General features: G+C 42.2%; 3 protein-coding genes across 4 annotated transcripts in view; 1 reads left to right on the plus strand and 2 right to left on the minus strand.

The window, feature by feature from the left end:
* The window catches only part of LOC109480893 (uncharacterized oxidoreductase YajO-like), a 5,534-nt gene extending 794 nt beyond the window's left edge, over positions 1 to 4,740 (plus strand). The window contains exons 1-8 of one of the 2 annotated variants that reach the window (XR_002140864.1): positions 2 to 98; positions 286 to 436; positions 1,201 to 1,374; positions 1,535 to 1,632; positions 1,835 to 2,010; positions 2,273 to 2,412; positions 2,625 to 2,825; positions 3,091 to 4,740. Coding sequence is in view for 1 of the 2 variants with exons in the window: in XM_019783227.1 (XP_019638786.1) it covers positions 1 to 98; positions 286 to 436; positions 1,201 to 1,374; positions 1,535 to 1,632; positions 1,835 to 2,010; positions 2,273 to 2,412; positions 2,625 to 2,726 (939 nt within the window). In the remaining variant the exon portion in view is untranslated. Of the gene's footprint in view, positions 99 to 285; positions 437 to 1,200; positions 1,375 to 1,534; positions 1,633 to 1,834; positions 2,011 to 2,272; positions 2,413 to 2,624 lie in introns of both variants that reach the window. The other variant, XM_019783227.1, reaches the window with a different exon arrangement.
* A 3-nt stretch (positions 4,741 to 4,743) lies between these two features.
* LOC109480894 (transmembrane protein 65-like) lies at positions 4,744 to 12,294 on the minus strand. Its single transcript, XM_019783229.1, has 7 exons — positions 12,035 to 12,294; positions 10,677 to 10,718; positions 10,291 to 10,358; positions 9,010 to 9,064; positions 8,743 to 8,785; positions 7,719 to 7,824; positions 4,744 to 6,809 (listed from the first exon to the last, which is right to left on the minus strand). The coding sequence occupies exons 1-7, from the start codon at positions 12,279 to 12,281 to the stop codon at positions 6,687 to 6,689; spliced, it is 684 nt and encodes a 227-aa protein (XP_019638788.1). The 5' UTR covers positions 12,282 to 12,294; the 3' UTR covers positions 4,744 to 6,686.
* Positions 12,295 to 16,323: 4,029 nt separating this feature from the next.
* On the minus strand, positions 16,324 to 20,689 carry LOC109480895 (fibroblast growth factor 22-like). Its single transcript, XM_019783230.1, has 3 exons — positions 19,594 to 20,689; positions 18,792 to 18,895; positions 16,324 to 17,524 (listed from the first exon to the last, which is right to left on the minus strand). Exons 1-3 carry the CDS (start codon positions 19,847 to 19,849, stop codon positions 17,246 to 17,248), a joined length of 639 nt encoding a protein of 212 aa, XP_019638789.1. The 5' UTR covers positions 19,850 to 20,689; the 3' UTR covers positions 16,324 to 17,245.
* Between the last annotated feature and the right edge of the window lie 5,743 nt (positions 20,690 to 26,432).

Here is a 26,432-nt window from a genome sequence, read left to right on the forward strand (position 1 = left end):
TTGGATCGCTACGCGGAGCTGGGAGGAAACTTCCTCGATACGGCAGACATTTATGCGTCAGGCACGTCTGAAGAGTACATCGGCACCTGGCTGGAAAAGTGAGTATCTCGTGGTGTTTAGTCTGTACTGTCTTCTAGATACATTTGATGGCTCATTCTAAAACCTGAAAAGTGTAAGAATGGGGGAAAGAAGTTTGTAAAATCTGGATGTCTATCTTGTAAGTTAGTGTGCCAAAACGCAGTCAAGAGGAAAGTGTTAATGTTTTTGAGATGTCCTACATTTCAGGCAGGAGCGAGAGAAGTTTGTTGTGGCCACCAAAGTCCGGTTCAACACCGGGAAGGACATCAACCGCTGGGGGCTGAGCCGCCATCACATCATGCATTCCATAAACGACAGTCTGCGCAGGCTCCGTACAGACTATGTGGACCTGTACCAGGTGGGTAGAGTCGGTTGTTAGCTGCTCTTTCGTATTTTTGTTCCTTCAACATTTTCAAAGTATGATGCTTGCAGTTCGCCTTCCTGGTGGTTTTCGTACTTGTATATTATTCTCGCCATAAATGATCTGGTAAAAAAGAAGAAGGTGTATTTAAAGCCTCGGTCACAACCCACCGTACATGTGGGCAAACGTAGGGGATCCGTAAGTGGTGAGTACCGCCTCCGTACAGAATCGTACGAATTTTGGAGCACGCAGACACGCCGTAGAACTTTTCGTGCATGTAAAACTTTTTTGCGTGCGGTCTGCGGATTCACCACCTGTTTGTGCGAGTACGGGCGACGCGCGTGCCCCGTACGTAAGAAGCACGTGTGAGTACGGCCTCCTTACGGTAAAGTTGCAATCGCACAGAGATCTTACGTTGTAAGCACGTACAACTCACCAGTTGCGCAACGAACGATACGCGCAACCGCTCACGGCTAGACGTGGCGTGCAGACCACACTCTTACACCTTGTGCAACCGTGCGAGTGACGTGCGTCGACGCCACTCCTTCCCACGTTTTCAGAAAAACGTAGCAGACGTGGCCATGGCCTCCCAATAAAACGTACGGACAAAAAGCACGCACGGCGGGTCGTGACCGAGGCTTAATGGTAGAGCCCGTCTTATTGCAAACTCCATATTTTCAGATTTTTCAGATATTGGTCTCAGCATATGCATGAAACTATTGGTTATAGCTATCCCCTAATCATCCGTGTCACCACGTTAGATCCACATGTGGGACGAGGCCGTCCCTCTGGAAGAGACGCTGTCGGCTCTGAATGACCTGGTGCGCGCAGGGAAGGTGCGTTACGTGGGCGCCAGTAACGTCAAAGGCTGGCAGCTCCAGAAGATTGTTGATCTGAGCAAGTCCATGGGACTCAACAAGTGGATATCTCTTCAGGTGAGCCGTAGTCTCAAGTGGATGTTGCTATCGGGAAGTTATTTGCCATGCAGTGGCCATTAGGCATTGACTTAACGATTTGTTAACGAATAGTTTACCGACAGTGAGGAAAAATCACCAAAAATCGGTGAAGAACTAAGTCATGATGGTGTAATTTCAGGCGGAGTACAGCCTGCTGTGCCGCGGGATAGAGTGGGAGTTGACCGACGTGTGTAGGCGGGAGGGAATCGGCATCATCCCGTGGAGCCCGCTCAGAGGGTGCGTCGAATAGTTATTGCCTTTTTGTTTTAATATTTGTTGGAGACATTTTGACATGACTGATATGAAAAGTTAGAAATGAATTTCGTTTCATATATCCTTTGATCCTTTGGCAAAATCCATGGCTAAAGTAGAAAATGACGCCTGTTGCTTTAGGATTTCTTATTCATCTAGCACAGACTCTGTACATATCTATTGACAGAGGCCTGCTGACTGGAAAGTTCAAAAGAGAAGCTGATGCGCCCGAAGGATCCAGGATCTCACACGCCACAAAGACCGGGAGGGTCTTCGAAGCGGCCCCGGATTTCGAGAAGGCGAAGAAAGATGACAAGACCTGGGACATCCTTGATGTCATGAAGAAAGTTGCTGAGGAGAATGGTGAGGTTAACATCTGATAATGGTGATCTCTTTGCTGACAAGGGGGAGACACTGTAGAATTACCGGTAGTGTATCACTTTCATCACATGCACGATTAGAAAACAAAGACCAATTACACATGTTGCGAGTGTTGCAATCAGCATAATCTTCCGTTAGTTTGCCTTGTCTATGGCCCGACCTATGTCTTTATATTTATTATATCATGGGCTAGAAAGGAGATTTTTTTTCTAAATGTAATGCTGATCATGATTATCGCTTTCAGGTAAGACTGTGGCGCAGGTTGCGCTACGCTGGCTGCTGCAGAAGGACGTGGTGTCGTCTGTCATCATCGGCGCGAAAACCCTGCAGCAGCTGGAGGACAACATGGGCGCCTCCACTGGCTGGGAGATCTCGGAGGAACAGGTAAGGGAGCGAGCAGAACTCTCTCAAAACGTTTGCATACTGCATTTAGTCAGGCTGCTACGTACATTTGTATACAAGGCAATATTAGTGTGACAGCGTTACACATAAGAGAACATTAGTGCCATTCCGCATAAGAGAACTTAAGTCACATTCCCATTTATTACATGTATCTTTAAGCTCACCATGTTACTCTTCCTTCAACTATCTCCCAGATGGCTGAGCTGGACACTGTCAGCCAGATGGACCCGTTCTACCCCTACAACATGATCAGTCGTGCAAACACTGACAGAGTGAGGAAGAGCATGTGTCAGTAAACACGCAGTACCTACCAACGTAACGGCAAAACCCAACAGGAATCAGCATCGTTTACTGTACAAGAATAGCGGCCTGTTAAGACATAATTGTCAGAGTCAAACTTCTCTTTATAGTCCACTTCAGTGCATCTAGTCCAGATACCTTTTTATTTCATACACACATCAGTATACTGATACCATGTCTTTCTCTTCTAACCAGATGTATTGCTAATTGATAATTATCTTTCGTGTAATGAGCAGATAGAAGTCCAACTTTCAGACATTTATTGGATTCAAAACCCCACATATTCATACATGTTTGTCACAGTAGGTTGTTGCCGACCCCTCTAGATATGGTATGTTCTGTATCCTTATGATTGTCAGGATCTAGTTGTCAGTTCTGGAAGACTAGCAAGACATGAACAGATGAAGAAAGATTAAACATACAGTTCAATACAAGCACCACACCAAATCCCACAGATGCCATATTATTGCTTTTAATGATCAGGACCAATACAGACATACTTTCTCTCCTCTGTGCATTTGAAATAAAAGCTTGTGAGGCAGGTACAACAGTTAACACCTTCTGCAAATTCAATGGCAAGTATATAGCCTAATATCTTATGCTCTGTAAAACAATCCCACTCAATTTGTATAATAAATCAATATGGAATAAACCACCACACTAGGGGTGACGGGACATCAGATATTTTTGTTTCAATAGTCATTTGTTCTGTATTATTACATGTATCCACCATTATCACCACTCTTCACCATCTTAGTCTTAGTCCTTTAATGCATTTCAATTTCTCAAGCTCCTCCTTGTTGTGGCCACCTCTATATATTAGCACCCAACTTAATGTTAAGTACAGCTGAAGTGAGCACATCGACTCCAGTTTCTCATTCTGTAGATTCCACATATTGAACTTGGTAGTATGAAGCATTCATTCCAGGTCTGTTATGCTTGTACAAGGTCAGGTTGCCAATAACATTGGTTATTCACGTTTCTGCTATGATAGACATTAATGAGACATTAATGCAGTAATGCGGGGCAGTGCATTATTTTGTAAAGTGAAACAATCCTTTGGATGATGTCTCCAACATTAACACTAAACACCACAGGAGCAATACTACTACATTTTTAGACGTCCAAGATTTCTGCGGAAATTTTATCAAATAAAAATAAACATCAGTATAGCTCATAAATAAATTCATTCAAGAAATTGTTGCCATGCGTGCTGACAGTAAACAGCAGCCGTGGCAAAAAACAAAGCAGTAAATGTGTTATTTTTACAACAGGGTAGTCCCCAGGAAGTTTTAGGGGCCACACACTCCCTCCCATGCCATTCATTTCTCTTATCATCAGCTGGACAGACACTGCCTTCCTTCACACCTTCTTTCTCTTCTGAGTTCAATCTGCCTTCCTTCCCACCAAAAATACTGGAGAAGCTCTTACATGATGTTTATCATGTTCTGTGAAAGCACTGCCATTTCATACATCTGATTAGATCCAGAATCACAGACTGCAAAAACAGGCACTTTGTGGTACAAACACAAAATAAATCTCACAGTGGTACAGAGACATGACTCAAAGTCATGAGTACATCAAAACAACATAAGGACATGGTCTGTACTCACAAAATTCACCAAAACATATTTTCAGACTCTTTAGCACTTGCCCCTGAACATCTTCATTGCAATAAGAACTTTGATTACATACACATATCATTAATGTATGTACTCCTATACCATACATGTTACATGTGTTGAGATATGCCTTGTCAAGTTAGGATATTTCAAAAAGGAATTTTCCAAGTCATGATGTTTACAAAGAAATGTTTGTAGTTGCTATAAAAAAATAACCAGAAAGTACATAAATACTGCTTGTTATTTGCAACATTTGCATTGCACAATCTTTCTTTTGCTATCTTTAAAAAAACCTATACTCCAGTCATAGAGTAATATTGACAGCACTGTATTCATTACAGTGAACACTGGGCAAGCAATAGGCCAATAAAAAGTTTCTTTTCTCACAGACCAAGCAAATGTATCCTTTATTTACACTTATTGCATTGCACACTAATGAGTAACAAGTACACAAATCCAACCTGTGGTCAAGCTACACACAGACCTAACTGCTCCTAACCAGTAAGTCATTACATTTGAGTGGTTTCTCTGTCAATGCGTTCAGAGAGGGCCTTTGCTTTTCAAGTTCATCAAACAGCCTGGTAGTGACCAATCAGCATGAAGAGTATGGATTACAGTGACTGAAATCTAGTAGCAGACTGGTTAGTATAGTGAGCCATCAAGCCCTGGTAGCCATTAGAATACAGAATCAGCACCAAGGACAGTACCAAAGGAAAGTAGTCAAAAATAGATTAAGGACCACAGACAGAGGCTGTCTTTGACTGCAAAGCTTCATAAAAAGAATGCAACTGGGAAGACAAGACAGATGACAAAACAGGACTGTTCTTTGTTTGGGCGTGGGGGGTGGAGCCAGTTGTGCAGATTGTAACTTCAGATGTTCACATATTTTCCTTTGTAGAGTAGACCTGTCTGGTTAATCTGCTGTGTTTATAGAGTTAACTGCACAGTCAAAACATATTATTACTGTCTGACTCACTTCAAGCAAACCAGGCAAAATGTCAAATCAAGCAGATGTAATCTGTCTGCGAAAACATTTGTACTGATGCTTTGTTCCCCTTCATTGACAGGCTCAAGTGGCATTTCTACTGCAAACAAAATAGAAAAATCCCCACTTCATTGACTATTGCACAATATATTAATGTAATAATGGGAGAGGTGAGTGAAAGACTTAGTTGCACTTTTCCCAGCAAAAATAACTTTCCTACACTGTACCATACATCTATCTCTATAACACCATGTAATATTTAGATCTCTATCATGTAATATTACAAAGTACAGTGACCCGGGTATATACAAAAGTTCACAATCATGACATTTTAGAACAGCTTTATGTGTATCTTTTCTGAAAATATCTACCCTTACTTTGAGAACCCTTCATCCAATTATTTACTATCCAAGATTATTCTTGAAAATTAGCCAAATCTACCTCTACTTTCCTCTTGCTATTTATCTTCAATACAAAATTTTTATCATGCATAACTAAAAATAACTTCCACTTAAAACAAATAAGCAAAAGTGAACTACACTAAAATTCCCTGCATAAAATGTTACTTTTCCAAAATGTAAAATAAAATGAATGCTAGCTCTTTTTCAACAGACAACTGCTACACATCTTATGACACAAAGGACAGTTTTTTAAAACCTCAAACCCTAGCCTACTATTGGTTTCCCATGTCATCCCACTGGCTTCATATTTGGCAACAAATCTGGGTGGTTTTGATCTTCACAGTGGTAGACATCCTTAATCTTTTCTAGGGGTTGACATTAAGAGTTCATTGGCTTCTAAAGGTTCAAACTATCCTCTTTCTTCCAGTTTAAGTACTAGATTGACATTGATTCTACATGCTGAAGAGCAGTGTGTTAATCCCAAAGGGATAGAGGTTAACCAAATGCTGACTATACAATATGTCAAGACAAGGAAGAGAAGGCAACACAGAGGCAAAATAAATAAATATGACAGAAACTATTACACATTAGAAATTACACACAATTCATACGAATTACATATTTAGGTGTTTGTAAAGATAGCTGCCCAACAAAACACTAAGTCCTGCTACATTAGGCAGATCTGATCCACAGCATTCCCAAAGCATTTGGGCTAGTCTGTAACATAGTTCTCCATTTCAATATATTTCTGTTGTCCTACAAAATCCCCATTTAACATTAATAACATTAAGACTAGCAACTACCCTATGGTTGAGTCCCTACAGGTGCCGATAGTCCACCTGTGCATGGCACTCTTTTGTTTGGACCCTTACTACACCTGCTTTTCCTAAAAAAATGTGTTTAAGTATTTCAGTCAGCCGAGACCATTGATTTTGTCCACAGCTGGTCTTATTCTGTTTTTGTTGGAGCTTCTTGGCTGTCACCATCCTTTTCATCTTTCTCTCGTCTTGGGAGAAAGTAGAGCGGCAACATCCCCAGGAGGCAGCCGACTGTCACACCAAAAACACGACCCTGCAGAAAATATGGGGACTTGTTGAGGACTAGAACAATGTAAACTGCAAGACTGCAATAACTTTTTAAAGTTATCATTAGGCCACACCAATTTAATTTCTTGGTTAACGGATTCGCCGCTTCATTTTTTTCTGATTTGCAAATAAAAATAAAAATCCAAAATCAACTGCAAAATGCTCATATTTTGTCCTGAACAGTTGAAAACAGTCCTTTTCATCCTAGTTGTTAGTTATTCCATCTTTCAATGCAATGGTATCATTAAAAGTTCAAAATTCATTGTTTAAATTTTGAACCAGCCTGGTGTGTTGACTTCATGGCTCCTATCATACCAGTTTGGGCCATAATACGATGCCTAGGCCTGTTTTTATTTTTATTTTTTTTTCACCCACCCGCTCCATTATTTTCGTAGAAAAATCCGTTAACCAAGAAATTAAATTGGTGTGGCCTTATGCATCTCAAACTGCAAGACTGCAATAACTTTTTAAAGTTATCATTATGCATCTCAAGTGAATACAGGGGTCTCTCCAGTCTAACTTGTAATCTGTCCTGTCAGTTTGATGGATGGAGAAGAGCCCTGTGTCAAGCAGGTGCCGCAGGTGTGTGGAATCTACTGGGTCAAGGGGCATGCTCCACTGGGAAGTTTCTTTCTGCAGTCAACTTGAACTTTATTCATTCAAGCAACTTTGCGGTAGTAACACGATCGTAACATTCTGAAATGTGTTGATTTTACAAAGTAAGACGATACATTAGTAATTGCAGAGTAATAACACAAGTAGATGAACAGAACATGTGCACTGACACGCAAGACCAGCTGTGAATCAGTCAGGGTGAGTAGCCATTAACAGCAGGAATAAACCTGATTTTTACATTCAGATTATAATAACACCATGAAGAATATTGAAAATGTACCAGATTTGATGCCCATTTTGAAGAAGACATGTCCAGTTGTTGAGGAGTTAGCTCTGGTGAGGGGAGCCCCACTTTTAATGCAAGCACTTCAACATAGCTCGCTGCTCTGTAAAATAAAAGCACATAATACTTTGAAGTAAACCTTGCAGATTGATGCATCTGGGACACAAAACCTCTGCCTGAGCTCAGCACATACATCACGTAAATCTGGTTTATCGTCAGTTGTTCTTCACCTTGCAGGGGTGAGACGTGCTTGCACTTCAGATGTGGAGGTTTGACAGCGCAGTTCTTGCCAGCTATCACTGTATCAGCTCCCACTGTCTTAGCTTGTCTTATCAATAATTCAATAAACCGGTAAATTGCTCAGAGCAGCTTTAAAGCTATCTGGGTGCAGTAGGAGTGATGAAGACACTGTTCACTCGTGGGTCAGAAAGTAACTATCTTCACCACTTGTTTGCCAAGTTATAACTGATTTCATTTTCTTAGCATTCTTGATTCCATGTTCTTTGAAACAAGCCACCTTCCAGGCAAAATTTAAGTACTGTACACTATAAATGATATAATTCATGATACCTGCCTTGAATTACTGTAGTCAGTACAATACTTTGCCTTCACATTAATTCCGATATATCTACTTCAGGCCACACCAATTTAATATGTTGGTTCTCGGATTTTCCTCTTCATTTTTTTCTGATTTGCAAAAAAAGAAAAAAGATTCTGGTTCTGAATCAACTCAAATATGCTCATATTTTGCCCCCAACAGTTTAGGAAAGTCATTTTCTTGTTACAGTTTTTCCATCTATCAATGCAGTGGTTTTATTAAAAGTTCAAAATTCATTGTATGAATATTAACCCAGCCCTTTGTGTTAACTTCATGGCTCCTATTGTAGCATTTGGGGCTATAATAGTATGCCTAGACCTGTTTTTATTTTTATTTTTCGCCCTGTCGCTTCGTATTTGTTCTGAAAAAATCCAAGAACCAACAAATTAAATTGGTGTGGCCTCACAAGATAAAGTAACTTACCCCAGTCCAAATAGGTCTGATAACAAGTTGCCCAATCCAGCAGCTAGAAAAGAGGAAATGCATGAATCAGCTTACATGTACAGTGCACCATATCAGCCCCTTAATCTACATCAGGCTGAAAGCTTTTACAGTCCACAAACATGGACTTTAGTATGCTGGAAGGACTTTTACAAGCAAGGAAATCAGCCTTTGCAATACTAGCCTAAAGAAGGATTGGCTGGAAGAAAGATAACTACTGCCCTACGTAATAGCAACAGCAATTCTTACCAGCTAATGTTGAGATGCCTAAAGCGGTTCCTATTGTCACATCTATATAATCACCCTGAAATGGAAAAAAAATTCATTAAAATCAAGTTACCGCATATCATGGAAAGGTTACTCAACTCCAGGAGACAAGGACCCATAGCACATATCTTTTCCTTAACATTTCTTTATGAAATGGTACCTCATTTCAGTTATTTCATTCATCATACATACCGGTACTCTGACAAATCCTCTGACATTTTCTCTTCTGTATCACTCACAAATACAGCAGCCTACCAGGAAACAAGGATCTTCAATGTTTTTAAAACAGCACTATAAATATTAATCTACCATAGAGCCTAACCATAAAAATATACCCAAGTTGAAGCTTTCATCGTTACTATATAGTCTGTTTCTTTATTGGGAAATGTTACATTACATTACATTACATTACGCTGACTTTCAGGCAGTGTGGCTGATAATTTAATTAGTCTACTACAGTAATAATAACATGCAATGGAAAATGAACAACATGGCAGTCCCAGTTATTACAATGGTATGAAAATATTCTTGCCTTGGAAAATGATATAACCCACAAAACTATTTACTCCTAAAAGCAATAACTGCTTCAGCAGAAAGCAGCTGGAGACAAACTATAAGCATCTTCCTTTATAATTGTGTTATCAATAAAGGGTATCATATCAAGAAATTTCCTGAAGCATTCTTATAGCAGGCTGTCAAGTGCAGTTTGTAGAAACCAATGTATTACAACAAGAAATTTAAAGCAAGAAAAATGGTGTATTTCATCCATGTGCATCTAGGAGCTGTGCATATATACATTAACAATCATGTATCATCAACCTGCAATTATATAGTACCTTCAAGTTTGAGATGCATTAATTTCATTCAGTTTGAAAGAAAAATGATAAAGGTTTTGTATTGAAGTCAATTCCTTGGAGTGCACATTCCCATTATAAGAAGAAAAAAAACGCAAATCGTGTGCAGATTGATCCATGCATGGACAACTGGGTTTTCAGGGATTCAACTTTCTTGATAAAATACAAAGAGCCTAGGACTCTGCTGTTTTAAACATACATCATCCAAACTGAAAGGGAATCTACATTTAAGCAATTTAAAGGTTAACAGCTATTCTTTTACAGATAAGCCTCTCACTTCAAGAATAGATAATATCCATGCACAAATCACAATCAAAAGATACCTTCATGCAAATGTTCATATATTGTGATGTATGCAAATACAAATGAAAATATCTATGATACTGAATACAATAAGAACCATACATACTGCAACTAACATAACAGCATTGTCCAGAAAGCCAAAGCCTATGAACGGCAAGATATTGTGTGTGGCAACTGGAAGGAATAGAAAAACATACATACATTCAGAACTCATATCAACACTTGTTAGTTTCATGTCAAAGCAATCCTTACAATACATAAAGCACATGCATGTATGATTTCTGTTGTGGTGTTGTCATCATTATCAACAAAAAGATAATGAAATGGTAATGGGTTCATCAAGCAGAAGAGTCACTTATCTACTTATACTAGGAAGTAAGTGACCTTGCTCAGAGGAGAAATCCCTGTTTGATTGTTACAGTTCTGACTTTTGTGTGAGCTTGAGGCTGTGAGCAAGTCAATGTTATTGGTCTGACATTTGGACAGACTTACCAAGCCATAACTGTCTGGATGTTGGTCTAATAGATGGATTCCCTGCAAGAGAAATGACATACAGTAACACTACAAACAAAATTTAACATTTCAACTTTTCAAGGTATAAAACTTAAAACAAAATTCAGAAAAAACATTTTTAACATAATAAAACATATTAAAGATCTCAGGAAAGGGTTACATGTATCATGATCATATCTTCCATATTGCATTTATTCATGAATGTTTCTCTCCTCTGACCTTTTTAAATGGAATAGCTCATGTTAGCCTGGGAAACATGAAACTTGGTTATTTGCAAGTACTGACAATTCAGCACTGTACACACACACAGAGTCTAGCTCACAAACACTCGAGCTCACTATCCACTTTAGCATCTAGTTTTTCCCTGTAGTGTGAAGGTTGGGCATGCTTGCTACTTTGGACATCGATGTTTGGTGGCAGACCTCCAGCTGCTTCTGTCCTGCAGGTTTACATTATAAAGGTTGAGATGGATCCTTTCCTGGTCTTTCCCAGATTCTGTCCTTCCATGGTCATGTAAACATGCTGTCATGGCTGTATTTGTGCTATCAGTATCAAAGGCACCCTTACAGTTTCCAGTGGTCCGGTTCATGGCAGTGTTAAACACATGATATATCTCCTTTCTGGAATGGAAAATTACGGGGTGGCTGCCATGGACAGTGCAGACCAATTTGGTCAAAAGAAATTCAATTTCAAGCTCAAGAGACTGTGAAGGTGGCCACAGAAAGATAATTAATGTTACAAGTTTTGTTTCCTTGGTTACTCAAATCCTGATGGGTCGTGACATTACTTTAGTAATTACCAAAAATATTTTCCAAGTCCAATTTGTTTTAGACCTTTTGCATGGAGACTTGCAAATTGCTTTTACCTTAAGTGAAGCCATATTCATTTACCAAAACAATGGTGTAGCTTTTAGTACTAATGACATGTTAACTGTTACAATTACGCAAATGAAAAGGCTAATTAACCCCTTTGACCAACTGAATACACATGTACTATACTGGTATTCCTGGGTATATTACTCAGGGCCAGCTTTGTGACTTTGGAAAAAAAGACCAACATGGGTAAGTGACCATACGCATCTAGTCTGTCTGAAATAACAACGCCCCAAATCGGAAAACCACAAACCTAATCATGATCCACACATAAACAACTGAGTCGAGTATCACGTACCGTTATGTTTGCGGTCCGCAATGGCGTCATATACTACTATATGTTCGAGCTGAAATTAATTGCACGGTTCCTGGACATGAATGTCCCTATTCTCAACAATTCTACAGAATAATAATAATTAAATCTAGTGGACAGATAAGGAATCGTAGAGCAACAGATATGGATACCTTGGCCCTCTTGTGATTCAAACTTCTGCAACTCTAGAAGCAGCGTCTGTCGCTCCATCTTCCGCAGCGTGTATACAAATTCCTTCGCGCCTTCTGGTTTGTCCAATGTGTACTCATATACAGTCCTGTGTTGGACAAAAGCTGGCAGATACGCTGTTCCCGATCGAAGCAGTATATGATCGTGACACAAGGATCGGACAACGGTAGAGGTGACAGCCTGCGAAAATCTTGTCATGACAGCCGCCATTTTGGGTCCAACTGTAAACATGGTATGTAAATTCGCTTAATCGCATTCAGTTCCCCCCGGTCGCACTGTCTCAACCTAATCCATTTAAAACAACATTGACTTAATACTATATACTCACATAAATTATTCACAGAAATTATATATCGGTAATCAATCACGTTTGACTCAACAGATTAACTTAAGCTGTGAGCAACATTCGGATTCGGATGATTTGCAGAACAGACGGCTACATTTACCGTCAGGAGGCATATACACGAGCGCCGTGTGGCGACTTCAGATAAATTACAGAGAGTACCGTGGGGAAAAGTGTAATGCGGTGCACGTGTCCCAGAGGGCGTAGGTGTATACTTAAAAGCACATAAATCATTTGCTTTCCCCGAAAATTTCAAAGAGGCGTCCGTCAGCAGTTATTCAGTACAATTGGGCTCTTTGCTAATTGCCTTGTGGATTTTTAGAGGGCGAAGTAAACTTTTCGACTCTTCTTTAATATGGTACGTCACTCTTCACTGGAGCAACACGACCTAAATAGTCGTGTAGTAGTATGTATGTTATTTTCGACGACCTTTTTTCCGTTTCTTATCTTATCTTATGCCTATACATATATTCTAGCATTTCTGCTTATTCCATTCGTGACAAGGATGACCAAAGAAGAAGGATTTAAGAAATTCAACATTCGCACGAAATTGAAGAGCCAAACAAAGGTAGATACAACTTGGTGACGTCGCCACTCCATGATTTGTTCACCGATTAATGATTATATAAGTCGGTCTGTGGGGTTTGATTAGTAGCCCTGGTAATTCTGGCTCCTTCATGTCTTTCCCAGGGGCTCTCATTACGTCTTAGAGAGCGGATAAAAAGTGACGACTGAAACCGGAGCACATTCATCGTAATTTCTTGACTTAAACTGTGCCGTGTCACGCAGATTTTTAACTACTGTTCAAATAATCCACGCCACGTCGCTATTTTCATAAATCTGCAGTGTACATCAAATTTGCAGTTCTATGAGCTATTATTGGGTAACATCTTACGGGCACTGCAATGATTTTGCGTTCGCAAGGTTCGGTAACGGTGCCGATACGACTTAGCAAAAAATATGCTGATTTGTATTCAATGAAACGACCGAGACGATAAATATTGATCAGTTCAATATTTTCACTTTATCTGTACAACATCTCGGCATTTTGACGTGACATGCATATGCCCTGTCTCTTCTGATAATTCACTGTAACAACTTTCATTTGTCTAACTTTTATCATTGACCGTATGGTAGCTACAAAATAGTACCCATTACTTTTTTACGGACCAATATCAATGTTAGGGATACAGTTTGTCATTTCGTTCATACCCAATTTTGCTTCTCAGCTTTGTTCAAGTTCTTCATTTCTCTTCCTACAAACTATTCTGATCCGCTCTTTGCTTACTCATCCTCCTTCGCAGGGCTAAAATCCCCCGGTTCCTTCGGGTTTTAAAACCCGAAGGAACCGGAGGATTTTAGCCCTGCGAAGGAGGATGTGCTTACTCAGTTTTTGAACATATATTTGCCCTGGTAGAAGGAGCTGTGGGGAAGCGACAACGGTGACTTTGACGCAGGAGAAAACTTTGCAAGAAACAGTTGACCAAGAAAGGAGACAAAACATGTTTCAATGTGACGATAAACTGCATGACTTTATTCACAACTCGTGGACACAAAATGCCCAAAAATACCTTAGAAATTTACACAAAACGTAATGGAAAATTAAATATCCCGGCAAGTAAAACAAAAAAATTGCAGTATGTACAAAAATAAGAACATTCTTGTATCAACCACAAGTAGCGCGCCCGTGTACACAATAAATACATATTGAATAAATTAGGAATACAGCGTTAGAAAAAAAAAGGAGCACACATTCCTCAAAGATATGTCGCAAACACAAAACTTAGAATTACTGTTCAATTTCTTGAACATGCGTATAAATCTAAAGCCTCACACTTCTAGAGGTATTCAATAGTTTCTATGTTCCTAAAGTCTGACTCGTCACTCTGGTTCTAAACTTTGTTCACGTAAATTCAGCCTTACAATCACTGCAGCCCGACACAGCTTTTTATTTATGCAAGAATGCAGTTACCGCATTGAAGGGTAACTAAGGCTGTATACGTGGCTATATAATACTCTTGTGTACAGTCATTGTCACTGTATAATAGGTTCACTTTTTAGAATAATTAGATTGGAATCTTTTTTTAAAAATTCTATACTTGTCCATTCCTTTATCAATGAATCAGGGCTATGTGGTCATGGCAGTGTGTTGTGGTAAAAAAAAAGTTCGAATTTACTTCCAAACTTTTGTTCGGTCGCTCACAGGTCACTCATGTAGAAGGACTTTTGGATCAGCAAGATTTAGTAATAGCATGATCATATCACCATCAACAATGAGCAGTGTATAGAACAGATGGGATGAGAGAAGTAAGAAAAAAGGCAGTTGAGGTGTTTACTGACCCACAAACACAGCCACTGCCACTAAACAAAACTGTAACTCTCAGCCCACCACATTTGATCGCTCATTTTGATGTAACGTTACCCAAACGTTGTGGAAGAATCCTTTGTGTTTTCCTCTTCGGGTTATCAAAAGAGCATTAATGACCATATCACCACACAGACATCACCATTTCCACATTACAAAGGACTAACCAGATAGCCCTGTTCGTTAAGGACAAGCAATCCGTACCTTCTTGTCTCGTATGTGTTCATACATCTCTCTACAATTCAACTGGAATAAGCTTATAAGTCTATACATACGTATGTGATACAGGTCATCATCACACAATTTCTAACACTACAATAGAACAATTTTTCACACGATTTTGTTTGACACCAGCAGACGTTATTCAAGCACAAACATTAATATACCTATATAATCCATACAGGTCATCTTCAGCGAATAGCTGATAATTTTATAGTTTCCACTAAATGGCTACTCTGCATATAAAATCTAGGTAATGCTGATAGTTGGTACGGTGCATACTGTGTGTAGCACCGCCGAAATGCATTGTGAATATAGTAAAGAAGTTGGCGTTGTTTTTATGTCCTTTTCTCTGTCGACGTCCATGTTTTGCCAGTCTATTTATAAAAGGTTATGAGAAATAGGAAAGGACAAATAGGAGTTAAGTGATAGAATAACACATGTAAAAGGAAGGTGGAAGAATTTCCATATCTAGTACCGTTAAAGTAAGGGAGAAGCCAAAATTGGACTTTTTCAGATTTTTCTTATGGCTTTACTTGGACGTGATTATGTCGAAACAAACCGTTCCCATGTCGAAGTGTGGTTATATATATGTCCCTAAGGAATTTCAAGCCAAACGTATTTAATAGCACGACTGTGTGTGCATACGTGGTCGGGACCAGGCCCCCTTAATTTGTTGCTATTGAGCATGTTGTTCACAACAAGGTCTCTCCAGCGTTTGAACTCTCTCTTCAGACAAGTGGGAACTCGTGTTAATAGACACGAAGTCGAAGTATATGTATTACACGGTCAACTGGTCTATTTTGTCACATTGACAACCCCGGCCCTGGTAACAGGCCTTTCGAAACGTCATGTTACTAAATTTGGACCTGACTCCCACTTTTGCCGGACTGAATGTAGCCAAAGACCGTGTATGGTCGTCACTCTCCACTCCATCAATAACAACATGCGCCATTTCACAGCCGACATGTGCCCTCGACCCCTGCGTCCTTTACAAATGTGCTACAAATGTGCTTTCGTTTGTTCAGGACCCCGAAAATCTGCGAGACAATCTTTTCGTCCACGGTGGTAGTACACAGGCCCTGCCGGTTTGCCCCCCACAAAACGCGCTCCACGGGTTATTGAACACGTTTAAAGTACCAAACATTTCGTGTGTAGTGGTACCATTTGGGTTCAAGAACCGGTAATATTATATGTATGTTTATATAACACACTTCCCATAACGCATGGCAACACTCTTCATGCGTGTCTAGGCCGAGAGATTTGCCAAACTTCAATGGAAAGACTGCGACAAGAGAATTTCGCTGGCTTAAAAACAGGCCTTGGAGCTATAACGTTAGCAGCAGTTAACCCGAAGTCTGCACATTACAGCGATGGCGCGCTCAAAACATCGAACCTCTGTCACACTGAAAAAAGGGCTAAAGCGTTTTTGAGTAAAACCCTTCTTTCATTTGACAAAGAGAGATGAAAGTGGCGACAAGAGCTGGAATATTGCAGACTCCGGTAGTGAAGAACCTGTCGCGCCCTTCCCTGTTCACTTCATGATGCTCCATCAAATTCAAAGAAATTTCGATGCATTTGTAAGAGACAATCTCTCGTGAAAGATGGAGCAATAAAAATGAATAAAGGTCTGGTGCAGTGAGAAGTTTGAAGAAAGGCACTTGATGGTATTTGTGGTGCCCCAACGGCCAACCAGACTAAGGCACAGATTGGATGAAAGTCGTTAGATATATTTTGACAATGTTGGCAGTTTTGGCAGATTAGGTGCGGTGCATAGTTTATTCATACCTGGACTTTGTCAGGAAATTAAGTCCATTCTTAAAATGACACATAAATTCTCTCTTTCTGACATAGAACACTGTTATAGATATATCTATATTAATGGCATCACTGGAAATTCCTAAAGTAGCCAAGTCAAAATCACATCATGAAATCTTCACATCAGTTCTGACACAACTTGTTGCCATAATAAAGACAACAGGTGTTCCTAAAAATTGAGCATGTCGGGGTCAGATTCAAGTCACCAAGTCCTACCTCGTCATTTCTCGGGGTCGAGACTCCGTCTCCCGACAAACGTTGTCAGAATTTTCCCAGTCCTCCACCAATCCTCCACCTGGAAGATATAACTGTCTTCCACTCAGCAGCGGCACGTAGCGATCCAGACGCGAAGCGCATCCTTACTAGGTTCCCCGCCTCACACGAGGGCGGGACGTCTGAACTGTTCGGATGTTCACAGAACGTCGAGTCTCAGTTCTTCTGCTTCTTCCCTCTTTTCTGAGCTCGTGACATTCCGTCCCTTCGTCGTCTGGACCGGCCGCTTTTATGTCTGGGTAAAAAATGAGCCGACCGTTGTGTATTTTTCGTCTTCTTTCCTCTTCTTGGCCTCCCGTTTTTAGCAATACTCAGAAACCACTTAACTTCCTTGCCCTTGCGATGTCTTTTCTTTGGATGCTGCACCGACGAGTAGGTGTTGAAGTTGTTGTCCTCGATGATTTCGTACCATTTACAGTTGTCTCGTAGCTTCTTCTGTGGGAAGAGACATTTCTGTGAGGTGAGACGCCAACAATGATTGGAGATAAGATCAGAGACTAGAGCTGTGCGAAGCTGGGTAGTGATATGTGATGGTATGTTAACAGAGGATCTTTGTGGCGCAGGTGTTTCGTTTTTCGCTGGAGGGTACAACACTGACGTGACAGTCGTGTTATAACCCTTTCAGTAAGCCAAGTCCTAAGACACGTATCTCAAATGCAATAATCAATCATGTATGAGAATGATAAAGCTTCTAGACACACAACCACCTGTAAACTGAAAGGCTTGATATCTATCTGAGACTGTGCAGAAGGCGTCTCAGTAGATCCAGTCGCCGGAATTGATTTGTATCCGTCTATTGTGTGTTGTGTTGTCTCTGAAAATTCTCTCCGTTTCGCTAGCCTGATCGTACCGATGTTTGGCTTTCAAGCAGGCAGACAGACAGTCCTTCCAGACAAAACGCCCATCACGTGGAAATAATACTTTTCTAGCTTTGAGGAGTATCACAGCGGCTTAATGGAGATTTTTTTACTAACATCTGCCCAACGCGGGTCAATTTGGCGGGGCAAAGTCGGTCACCCGTGTGATGTTCTTCAGTTTTCAAAACTGCGTCCGTGTTGCCTGCTTGATGCCAATGCTCATCAACTCAAGCATCCCCGGGGAAATTCTATCTATCTCTGTTTGGATATGAAACCTCTGCTTGTCATCGCCAAACAAAGTGGCGACAGACTGTGGAATACCGGTGTTACCACTTTCCTAGCCCGGGGCCATACAGCTGGCAAATTTGTCTCTCTTTCTTCTCCGCTTGTCCCCTACGTTAACTTGCCGGGGAACGTTACTTTCCCTGAGTGCCTTACCGCGGAGTGACACCGGACCAGGTCCCGGTCGCTCGCGGACGTGTTTCAAAGGCAGTTTACGGCCTGGCTAAATTGATCGTTCGAACTAATGCACTGGTCGTCTTGCACTTTACATTTTTGGCGTGCCTTCGCTGAAGAAAGTCGACACCACATCTATTCATGTTTTGTTGTGTTGTTGTTCTAACCTTGTGTAAACTAGTTACTATAACATTGCTTACACAAGATTGTCAAAGCGTCTGAAGTTGTGCTTTTATAGTCGGAACGCGCCAGAGAGACACTCTATACCTTCCCTTATTCAGAGTCATTCAGCGCGCCTATTGAACAAGTGGTTTCACGGCACACGACGGACTGTTTTCCGATATCAAAACCAAACTCTTTCATGTCCTGTTTTCTACTGTTCCACTTACCGAGCCGTACACCTTGCCCCGCTTGTTCATCGCCAGGTACAGGCCGCTCTTCACACCTTTGATGATCACAATCCCCGCATCCACTGCTTTCATTTCCAACAAAGCTAAACGGCAGGAATGGACAAGGAATAGTCTATTAACGGAAAAGTCAAACAGAGGATGAAACACAATGACAGAGAAATAAACAGGATGTTCTGTAATGGGACAAGAAAAGGGTGGAAATGGCGAGGAAAACACGAGCGGCGTTCCCACTACCCGATTATGCACGTGGGTGTGCAGAATGCATTGATTAAAAGTTGCTGCATACAGGTCTATTTTGGGAAAATACTTTTTTGAAGTACTTAACTGGTGAATATTTCAGGCACGCTAACCAGCGATCGGAGATAAATACTTCTAAAGAGGCCATAGGTCCCTTTAAAACAATTTGATGGCGAGATATGATTGGCATCTTGTCGCGTTGTTGCAGGTATTACTGGGCTGAGCGGAATGGCACCACAGGTGACATGGAAATGGCTTATCAAATCTCCGAAGGCCGTGATAAAGACGCTTTAACAAGAAAATATCCAGGTCTTTTGTGCCGGCCTTAACACTTACAGATGCTTAAAATATTTATCGGTGCGTCCGAGGACTTAAACCTCGCGGTGCCCGATCGATTCGTGATCATCCCCCCCTTGATAGATATCTGCGGATCCGCTCACGGACTTATTTGCACTACAATTAGCGAAATTGCGATGATTTGTCCGCGCCCACCTGCGGGCTGACCGGGTTGTGACGGGGGAAAAATGACAGGAGGTGACCTTACCGTTGGGCGCGGTGTCATCCCGGGTGCCGTTCACCTTCCCGTCGGCGTTGATCTGCAGGTGAAACCGCGTGCGGCAGAACAGGCGCCGCAACCGCACAACGCCCTGCAAGTGTCCCCAGTCATTGTTCGATGCCCCATGTATAGGCGGTACTGATCTCTCCACGCGGGCGCTTGCGGTTGTTGTGCTTACAATCAGGTCCAAATATCCTCCGAGAACAGTTAATAGTAGAGCCAATAGTCTCACTTCTGCCCCCATTCGGTACCAGGAGGTCCGGCGTGTCGTCAGTCTGCGTCGGTCTAGACCGTGTTGTGCCGCGGGCCGAGGTCTGCCCTGTACATGGGGTGTGAAGTAAAGTGTGGCCGTTCGGCCTGAGCCAAGTCTGGCGGCGAATTCCTCAGGTGAAGCCGTACCTGCGACATTGCCTTGGTTTCACACAGAAGAATGTCAGGTATTCACGTGGGAAACGCAAGGGGGTGAGACGACTCACTTACCACATTCCCTGTCCGTCGGCATTAGCTTTCGGAAGTCGTGCTGGCGGCGATGTAGCCGTCGGCATGCTTGCTCGCCTCTCAACTGCAGAGTAGGTCGGTTCAACTTGCCCGCCCGCCCGATCCCGGATAACACATGATTAAGTCACCCACTTGCTGGGCCTTTCCCCGCCTGCGCGCTTGTTTGTTGTTCCCGTGTTTGGGTACAAGCGCTCTACGTAACCAGGACCGCGCTATAGGAGGCAGGTGATATGCTATGCCCACTTTGTTGCGACCGCCGTGGTCAGAAACTTTTAAGTGGTTCTTGGGTATCAATTTGTACAATACGCCGACGTCACCGTTTTTGGACGATCCACACGGCTCCACAGTAGAGACCCAACAGTCATGACGGAACTTAATGGCATTTTCCTCATTGTCCATTTGTCGGGTCTTTCAGGTGAGAATTGTCCCCAAACAGCTGCTCTCCTTGCATTATTGACGTGCTTTGTAAATGAGCTATTTTTACACGAGTATAAAGAGTCATTCTTCAAACACAATCACCATGTTTTCTTGTAGCAGACAGAGATATACATCGCACCACGCGCCACCTCTCATGAATTCGTGCTCTGTAAACCCACGGCTTACTTCAATTGGGTGGAAAAAAGCTAAAGAAAGCCGCCCCCTCCACGGATTTCTAAGCCCTGGACAGTTGACAAAGAAACGGTCTCTGTCGTTTCTGGGTTACAACCACGTCAATGGTTTCCAACGAGCCCAATACTAAAAAGCAACATTTTCATCTACAAAAGCGCACCTGGGCGGCCCCTTTATACCCTTTGTATAGAGGGTCTACTCCTATCAGTTGACTAACAAGAGGCAGGCATTTTCCGCTAGTGTAAACAATTTCTTACAGTATGATGAGGAGAGGGTATTTTAAAACATGTATGTAGCGCCGTTCACTCAAAAAATAAGACTGAAGATGTGAACATAATGGTGCAGAGATCAGGTGCGATAGAGGTATGACGTCAAGCGGCGGCGACTAGAAGGGCTTGGTCTCTGGCAGCCTGTGTTCTGTGCCGTATCGTTACATCTTACAAGCACAAAACAAATTTACTGTAATGTTCTGGAGCCCTAATGAGGAATAATGTACACACACCCAATTTGTACTCTAGGACACTTAGGGACAACGTACAAAAGCTTGACCGCCGTTTTTACTAGGAAAACGACCGCATATGTAGGTGGTCTCGTGATAAAATCACAGCTCACTACACACACACAATGGACACCCATTCACTAATGAATACCATAATTACTACCCTTTGCGCTGCAAATCATTATATTAGGTACGGAGAGAAAGGTTTGATGGACACTGATGAGAGCCGGGCTGTACCAGCGGCAGATGATGACGCTACTGGGCGGGGTTGTTCTCAACAGTACACCTGTCTGTTTACATGACGACAGCGGAGAAAACGACGTTTAATAACACAAGTAATAGGTGATGTGGTAACGGTTGTAGCATGGCAGGTGGGGAGGTCTTCTGGGTCAGCGGAGATAACCCGAGGAGCCATTCTTCCCGCGGCAGCCCCACAAGGTAGGGTTGACAGGTTTGAGTGGATGTCAGGTCCTGCAAACACCGGGCAGGGAGCGGCCGTCAGGGTTGGTGGAAATGTCCCGTGGACGTCTCACTGGGTGTGTCGGGAAACCTGAGATGGCGAGAGCCGACTGATCACCTCTGAATTCACGTTATGAGACTGACGAAAGCACAACATCTAGTAAACGTCAGCGGGATTGTAGAAGGGTGGCGTTTATTCTGTGAAATGTTCCGTAGGAGGACAGTGAGTGATAGAGGGATGTTAGACCGTCATTTGTGGATCCCGTCCCTGTTTTATGGATGGGTGGGTGGTCTTAGTATGTTGGTAGTAAATATCATACACATGACCAGGAAAGGCTTAGGAAATGAATAGGTGCCGACTACACAGTAGCGCTAGACTTTTTACAGCTTAAGGAACGTCTATTATTCGAGCTTAGTTCTTTGTTCTGCCGACATCAAAATTCCTTCCATTCACTTTTTCTCTTCAGCCATTCTACCGGTGTATATTTGAGCCCCCAATCTAAGTTCTAGTTAGCAAAGGAAACGATGTCACTTTTTCCATTAGTTCTGGTGATCTGATACGCCTTTCCAAAAATACCCCAGTATGTAGGTGTATGTATATCTCCATCAATGGTAGATGGTATGCCCCCACCTGTTAACCACTCCATCTAACTTCTTTTTTATTAGGAGAGGAAACAATGACACTTTTTCCATTACTTCTGGTGACCGGATACTCTCCGTCTCTCTCAAACACTCCCCAGTACGTAGGTGTGGGTGTGTCTGTGCCATTTGACGTAGTAGATGGGGTTTTGCCACCTGTTAACCACTCCGTCTAAGTCCTGTTCTATTAGGCAAGGAAACGCTATAGTTTTTCCCGTGGATTTAGATGACTGGATCAAAAGAAATCCCCAGTATGTTAACGTAGGTGTATGTGTAACATTTTAACGTGGGCTATATCGATGGTAAATTGTGTTTTCCCACCTGTTAATCACTTGCGGTGAGTCAGAACTCTCACGACCCCCATCGACCTGGCGGACAAAATTCTTATGAGATTCCAATCATCCATATCACCGTATTGTTTCGCCTACCTCTTTCATCAATAGTGTTATGATTCATGTTCAGAAAACATAAATTTTAAAACTAAAACAAGTCGCAGCTTTGTCCCTACCAATACACAATACAAGAAATGGCACCAGCTTGCGCATCTTTATCATGTCAAGATATATTTCACTTTATGATCCTGTTACCTCGTTCAAACTGAAAATCCTCCTATCAGAATTTTTTGAGCCACCGCTGCCCCCAGTTATCATTGTCGCTTGCGGTGAGTTAAGATGAAAAGGTTTTGTTGCCATTAGCATTTCAGTAACCACCCGTATGGATTGATAGTGAACACCAGCGGTGTCTTCTTCAGTATAAACACAGCTCAGCGTTAAGCAATCGGGGATCCAAAAGGAGCTACAGATCTTGACTCGGAGAATCCCTCTTTACATAAACACTGATTAATACTAAGTAATTCTGAATGTGACCGGGAGGTCTGAAATCGCTATTCATTCAAAAGGAATATTCACAGTATTTTCTCTTGAAAGGAATAGAGGGGAAGGGGATATCGGACGTTGAGCCCCCTTCTCCACCTACACAGGAACGCACCACTAAACGGATAGCTTAATCTCCTGGCAGGTTTTAGGAGAGAGGGGCGTTATCTAACTGGAGATTAAGTCCGCCATACACAGAGATAGCCTGTGACAATGACGACTATGTTTCAACCCAATCCACTTCAGGTTATAATCTGAAAAGTAGTTAAGTCGGCGGCAAAGTTTCACATATTCGAGCTGGAAAACAAACCCTTTACAGCAAGCGTGACTTTGGTCTTATCTTTTCCATATATGGTCGCCTGTGAAGCGAGTGACCATGTCTCAAGTGCGTTTGTTATTGAAAGACAGATCAAATTCGCCACACGTGTTTGAGAAAAATTCGTTCATTTTGTTGTATTGTTGGCTGCTAACCCTGCAGGTCAGAGACATGAAAGCGAGTGTTTTTGCAGCAGGTTTGGGCAGCTATGTTTACATGCGATGAATGTGTTTTGTGTCGCAGTTCTTTACGCAGAAGATGTTGTTACAGAAGTCCATTCTCCTCCACACATCTCTGTAATAAAACCACGGGCCGGAATGCTTTAGACGACATAGTTTAGTTTGTTCGGATAATGTATCTTCCCGCGGTTAGTCAACTTCTCAAGCTGCGGACATGTAATATAGACGTTAGTGATACTGGGGCACTCCTCGGGCCTTTGTGGTGTAATTGGTGTACTGTGATTACTCTATAGAATCCCACAGCTTTTCTGAGTATCTCGCAGGAACAATACGTGTATAAGAAGAGCTTTTGGAAGTTGCAGTGCGAGTTATAACCTGGTTTGCGCCGGTACCTGGCACACTGGTTTCTCCGTTCTAACATAATGCGAAGGAATTGAGATTAAAGGAGATTAAGTCCCGTCTAAAGGAGGGTTTAGGGGATGATGGGAATTAAGCGGCCTTGTCTCATGGATATCATAAAGCAGAACGGCTTGAGTCTGTGAGGGTGTTTTATCTTGTCCGCCGGTGTCCTCAGCGAACAGAGAAGCGACGTGAAGACATTTCTGCCGCCTCGGAAATGGACACAGTCTTCATATAAACGTCTCTGTCGGAAATTGTCCACGTAAAACTTTGTACTCATCTACAGGTGGTTCATACACTCTGCTACCACTTCGACATGTGCGTGTGTAGGTTTGACGTGTACATGGGAGAAAACGACTCAGTATTCTTTATTTTGTCTCACTTCGCATCCATTGAATTTCCCCCAACTTGGGCGGAGCAAAAGGGAGGGACGTCTCGCTGCGGAAAAAGCGGGGGTTTATTCCTCAAATAAATTAAGACGTTTACAAAATTCATCGAAAACAAATATAGTGCTTTAGGTAAATACGGAGAGGCAGTGACCCGGCAGCCCGGAGCCGGTATGGGCCTTGTGTGCCGGTGTAATGTTGCCGCACAACAATACTGAACATTCTGAACATAGTTTCGTCCTGGTGCAAAACCCAGCTACTTGACCCCGAGAGCAAGGTGCGATTGTAGAGCGTTTCACAGCGAGCAAAGCCCGATAAGTCGGGTTAAACCACTTGCCCAAAGCTGCGAGCTGCCACGACACGCAATGCGCTGTTTCCTTTCAATGGGCGGGAAAATGCTCCATTTCTGTTGCCGCTTTGCGTGGCGGGTGCGTTAAACATCAGTCTTTGAGCTCTCAACGAGCCCCGTAATGGAGGACTTTAATTCCACCGGCCGAAAAGTACATTTGCCAGATAAAGGATAGTTGGATGTTCATCCGATGATAGACGCAAACGAGCTTGATTTCTGTCAAATTAGCACCGCTTCCAAATACTTTCCGTTTGAAACGCGCTTCACGCGGTCAGGCAAAACAAAGGAAATTGGGCAAGACCGATCGGTTTGATGTTTGAAAGAAGGCACAAACTAACAAACAGGAAAAAAGGTGTTGAAAAGTAGGAGGCAGACGTCTCTAATGTTAGTGGCTAAGTGGTTTGGGGTACGGAAGCAAACAGGTGGAAGCTAGAAGAAGGTATGTGGGCCGGGGACACAAGAACTTGCGGACAAAAGATCGGGAGGGAGTGGTGGTGGTGTAGACTTGCAGTTGTTGTCAATTCCAAACTAAAGTTCCGCAGGCTTGAAAGGCATGCGCGTGTCGGCATACATTGATGATTTATCAAAATAGAAATGAACACCGTTACGATGAAAAGGCGGCATGCCTTTTTGTCAGGCCCTTTGTCGAGCGTTTATGGCTTCTCGCCAACAAAAAGAAAGACTTCTCATTGAACAGCCATGAGTAAATGAACGACTTTTAAAAGCCTAGATAGCTCCGAGCAGGGCTGTTACTGGTAAAGCCTAGCAATTAGCTACACTAACTGTTGGGTTATGTCTATTCGAAGGGTTTGCATAATTGGAGAGGACAAACACCAGCTAAAAACTTGAATCACTCTTCAGTCAATACAACGTGAGTAACATCAACGTGGGAATGTCCAAACTGTTTGTACTACAGGGCAATTAGTCACAATTGCGTCCTCCGTCGGCATATACTGATCTCCAAGCTCCGTTTTACTTGACCCGCACTTATGTTGGATACTGTAGCATTTAAACACAACAATGTAAATCCCCCCTTTTCTTCCCGTCCGCAACTATTCAGGAATTCAGACCACAGTTACTTTGAGCTTTTCATTCGAGCATCCAACGTGGACCGGTCAGCCATGGGAGAATTGGTGCCTTTTGTCCCACTCTAGACAAGCGTGGAGAATCCACCCGTTTACTTCTAAACACTGCCAAGATCATAATGACTCGTACAGGGGGTTAGTACAGTTGGGAAAGGCTTCTTGGTGCCAGACTCTCTGGACTATTCCATTGCAGAGAAGTTAGGGGGTACCATACAACATTTCAATAATGGGGTGCTGGCGCCCGGGGAATGAAATGGCAGAATGCGATAGTAGGTAGGGGGAAACGATTTAACGAAAAATGAAATCGGTTTGAACAGTGTACTGCGGTATAAAGGTCAATTCAACTTCCTATATGCGAAAACCAAGGGAGGCAGTCAGCGGTCTCCTGTTACTAGCGCCTGGTAAACTTTTTTGTGTGTATCAACAAGCTAAGGCCTCCTCTACCTAAAGTGTTTTGGTGAACAAATACGTTGTTTCGCCTCTCCAAATTACTTCCTTAATCTCCTCCCAAAATACTCTCCGATCCCGCATCATAAG

The sequence above is a fragment of the Branchiostoma belcheri genome, unplaced genomic scaffold (genome assembly GCF_001625305.1).
Source record: "Branchiostoma belcheri isolate BF01 breed outbred unplaced genomic scaffold, Haploidv18h27 scaffold53, whole genome shotgun sequence".
Lineage (NCBI taxonomy): Eukaryota > Metazoa > Chordata > Leptocardii > Amphioxiformes > Branchiostomatidae > Branchiostoma > Branchiostoma belcheri.

Bases quoted from the DNA above. Each gene is read 5' to 3' on its own strand.
- LOC109480895 (XM_019783230.1), bottom strand. From the start codon at position 19,849: ATGGGGGCAGAAGTGAGACTATTGGCTCTACTATTAACTGTTCTCGGA. The intron at 18,896-19,593 runs GTAAGGTCACCT...CCTGCCGTTTAG, and splicing joins GGATGACACCGCGCCCAACG to CTTTGTTGGAAATGAAAGCA. The intron at 17,525-18,791 runs GTAAGTGGAACA...CTCTTCCCACAG, and splicing joins GGGGCAAGGTGTACGGCTCG to AAGAAGCTACGAGACAACTG.
- LOC109480894 (XM_019783229.1), bottom strand. From the start codon at position 12,281: ATGGCGGCTGTCATGACAAGATTTTCGCAGGCTGTCACCTCTACCGTT. The intron at 8,786-9,009 runs GTAAGAATTGCT...CCTCTTTTCTAG, and splicing joins AGGCATCTCAACATTAGCTG to CTGCTGGATTGGGCAACTTG. The intron at 7,825-8,742 runs GTAAGTTACTTT...TTTATTTTACAG, and splicing joins TCAGACCTATTTGGACTGGG to AGCAGCGAGCTATGTTGAAG.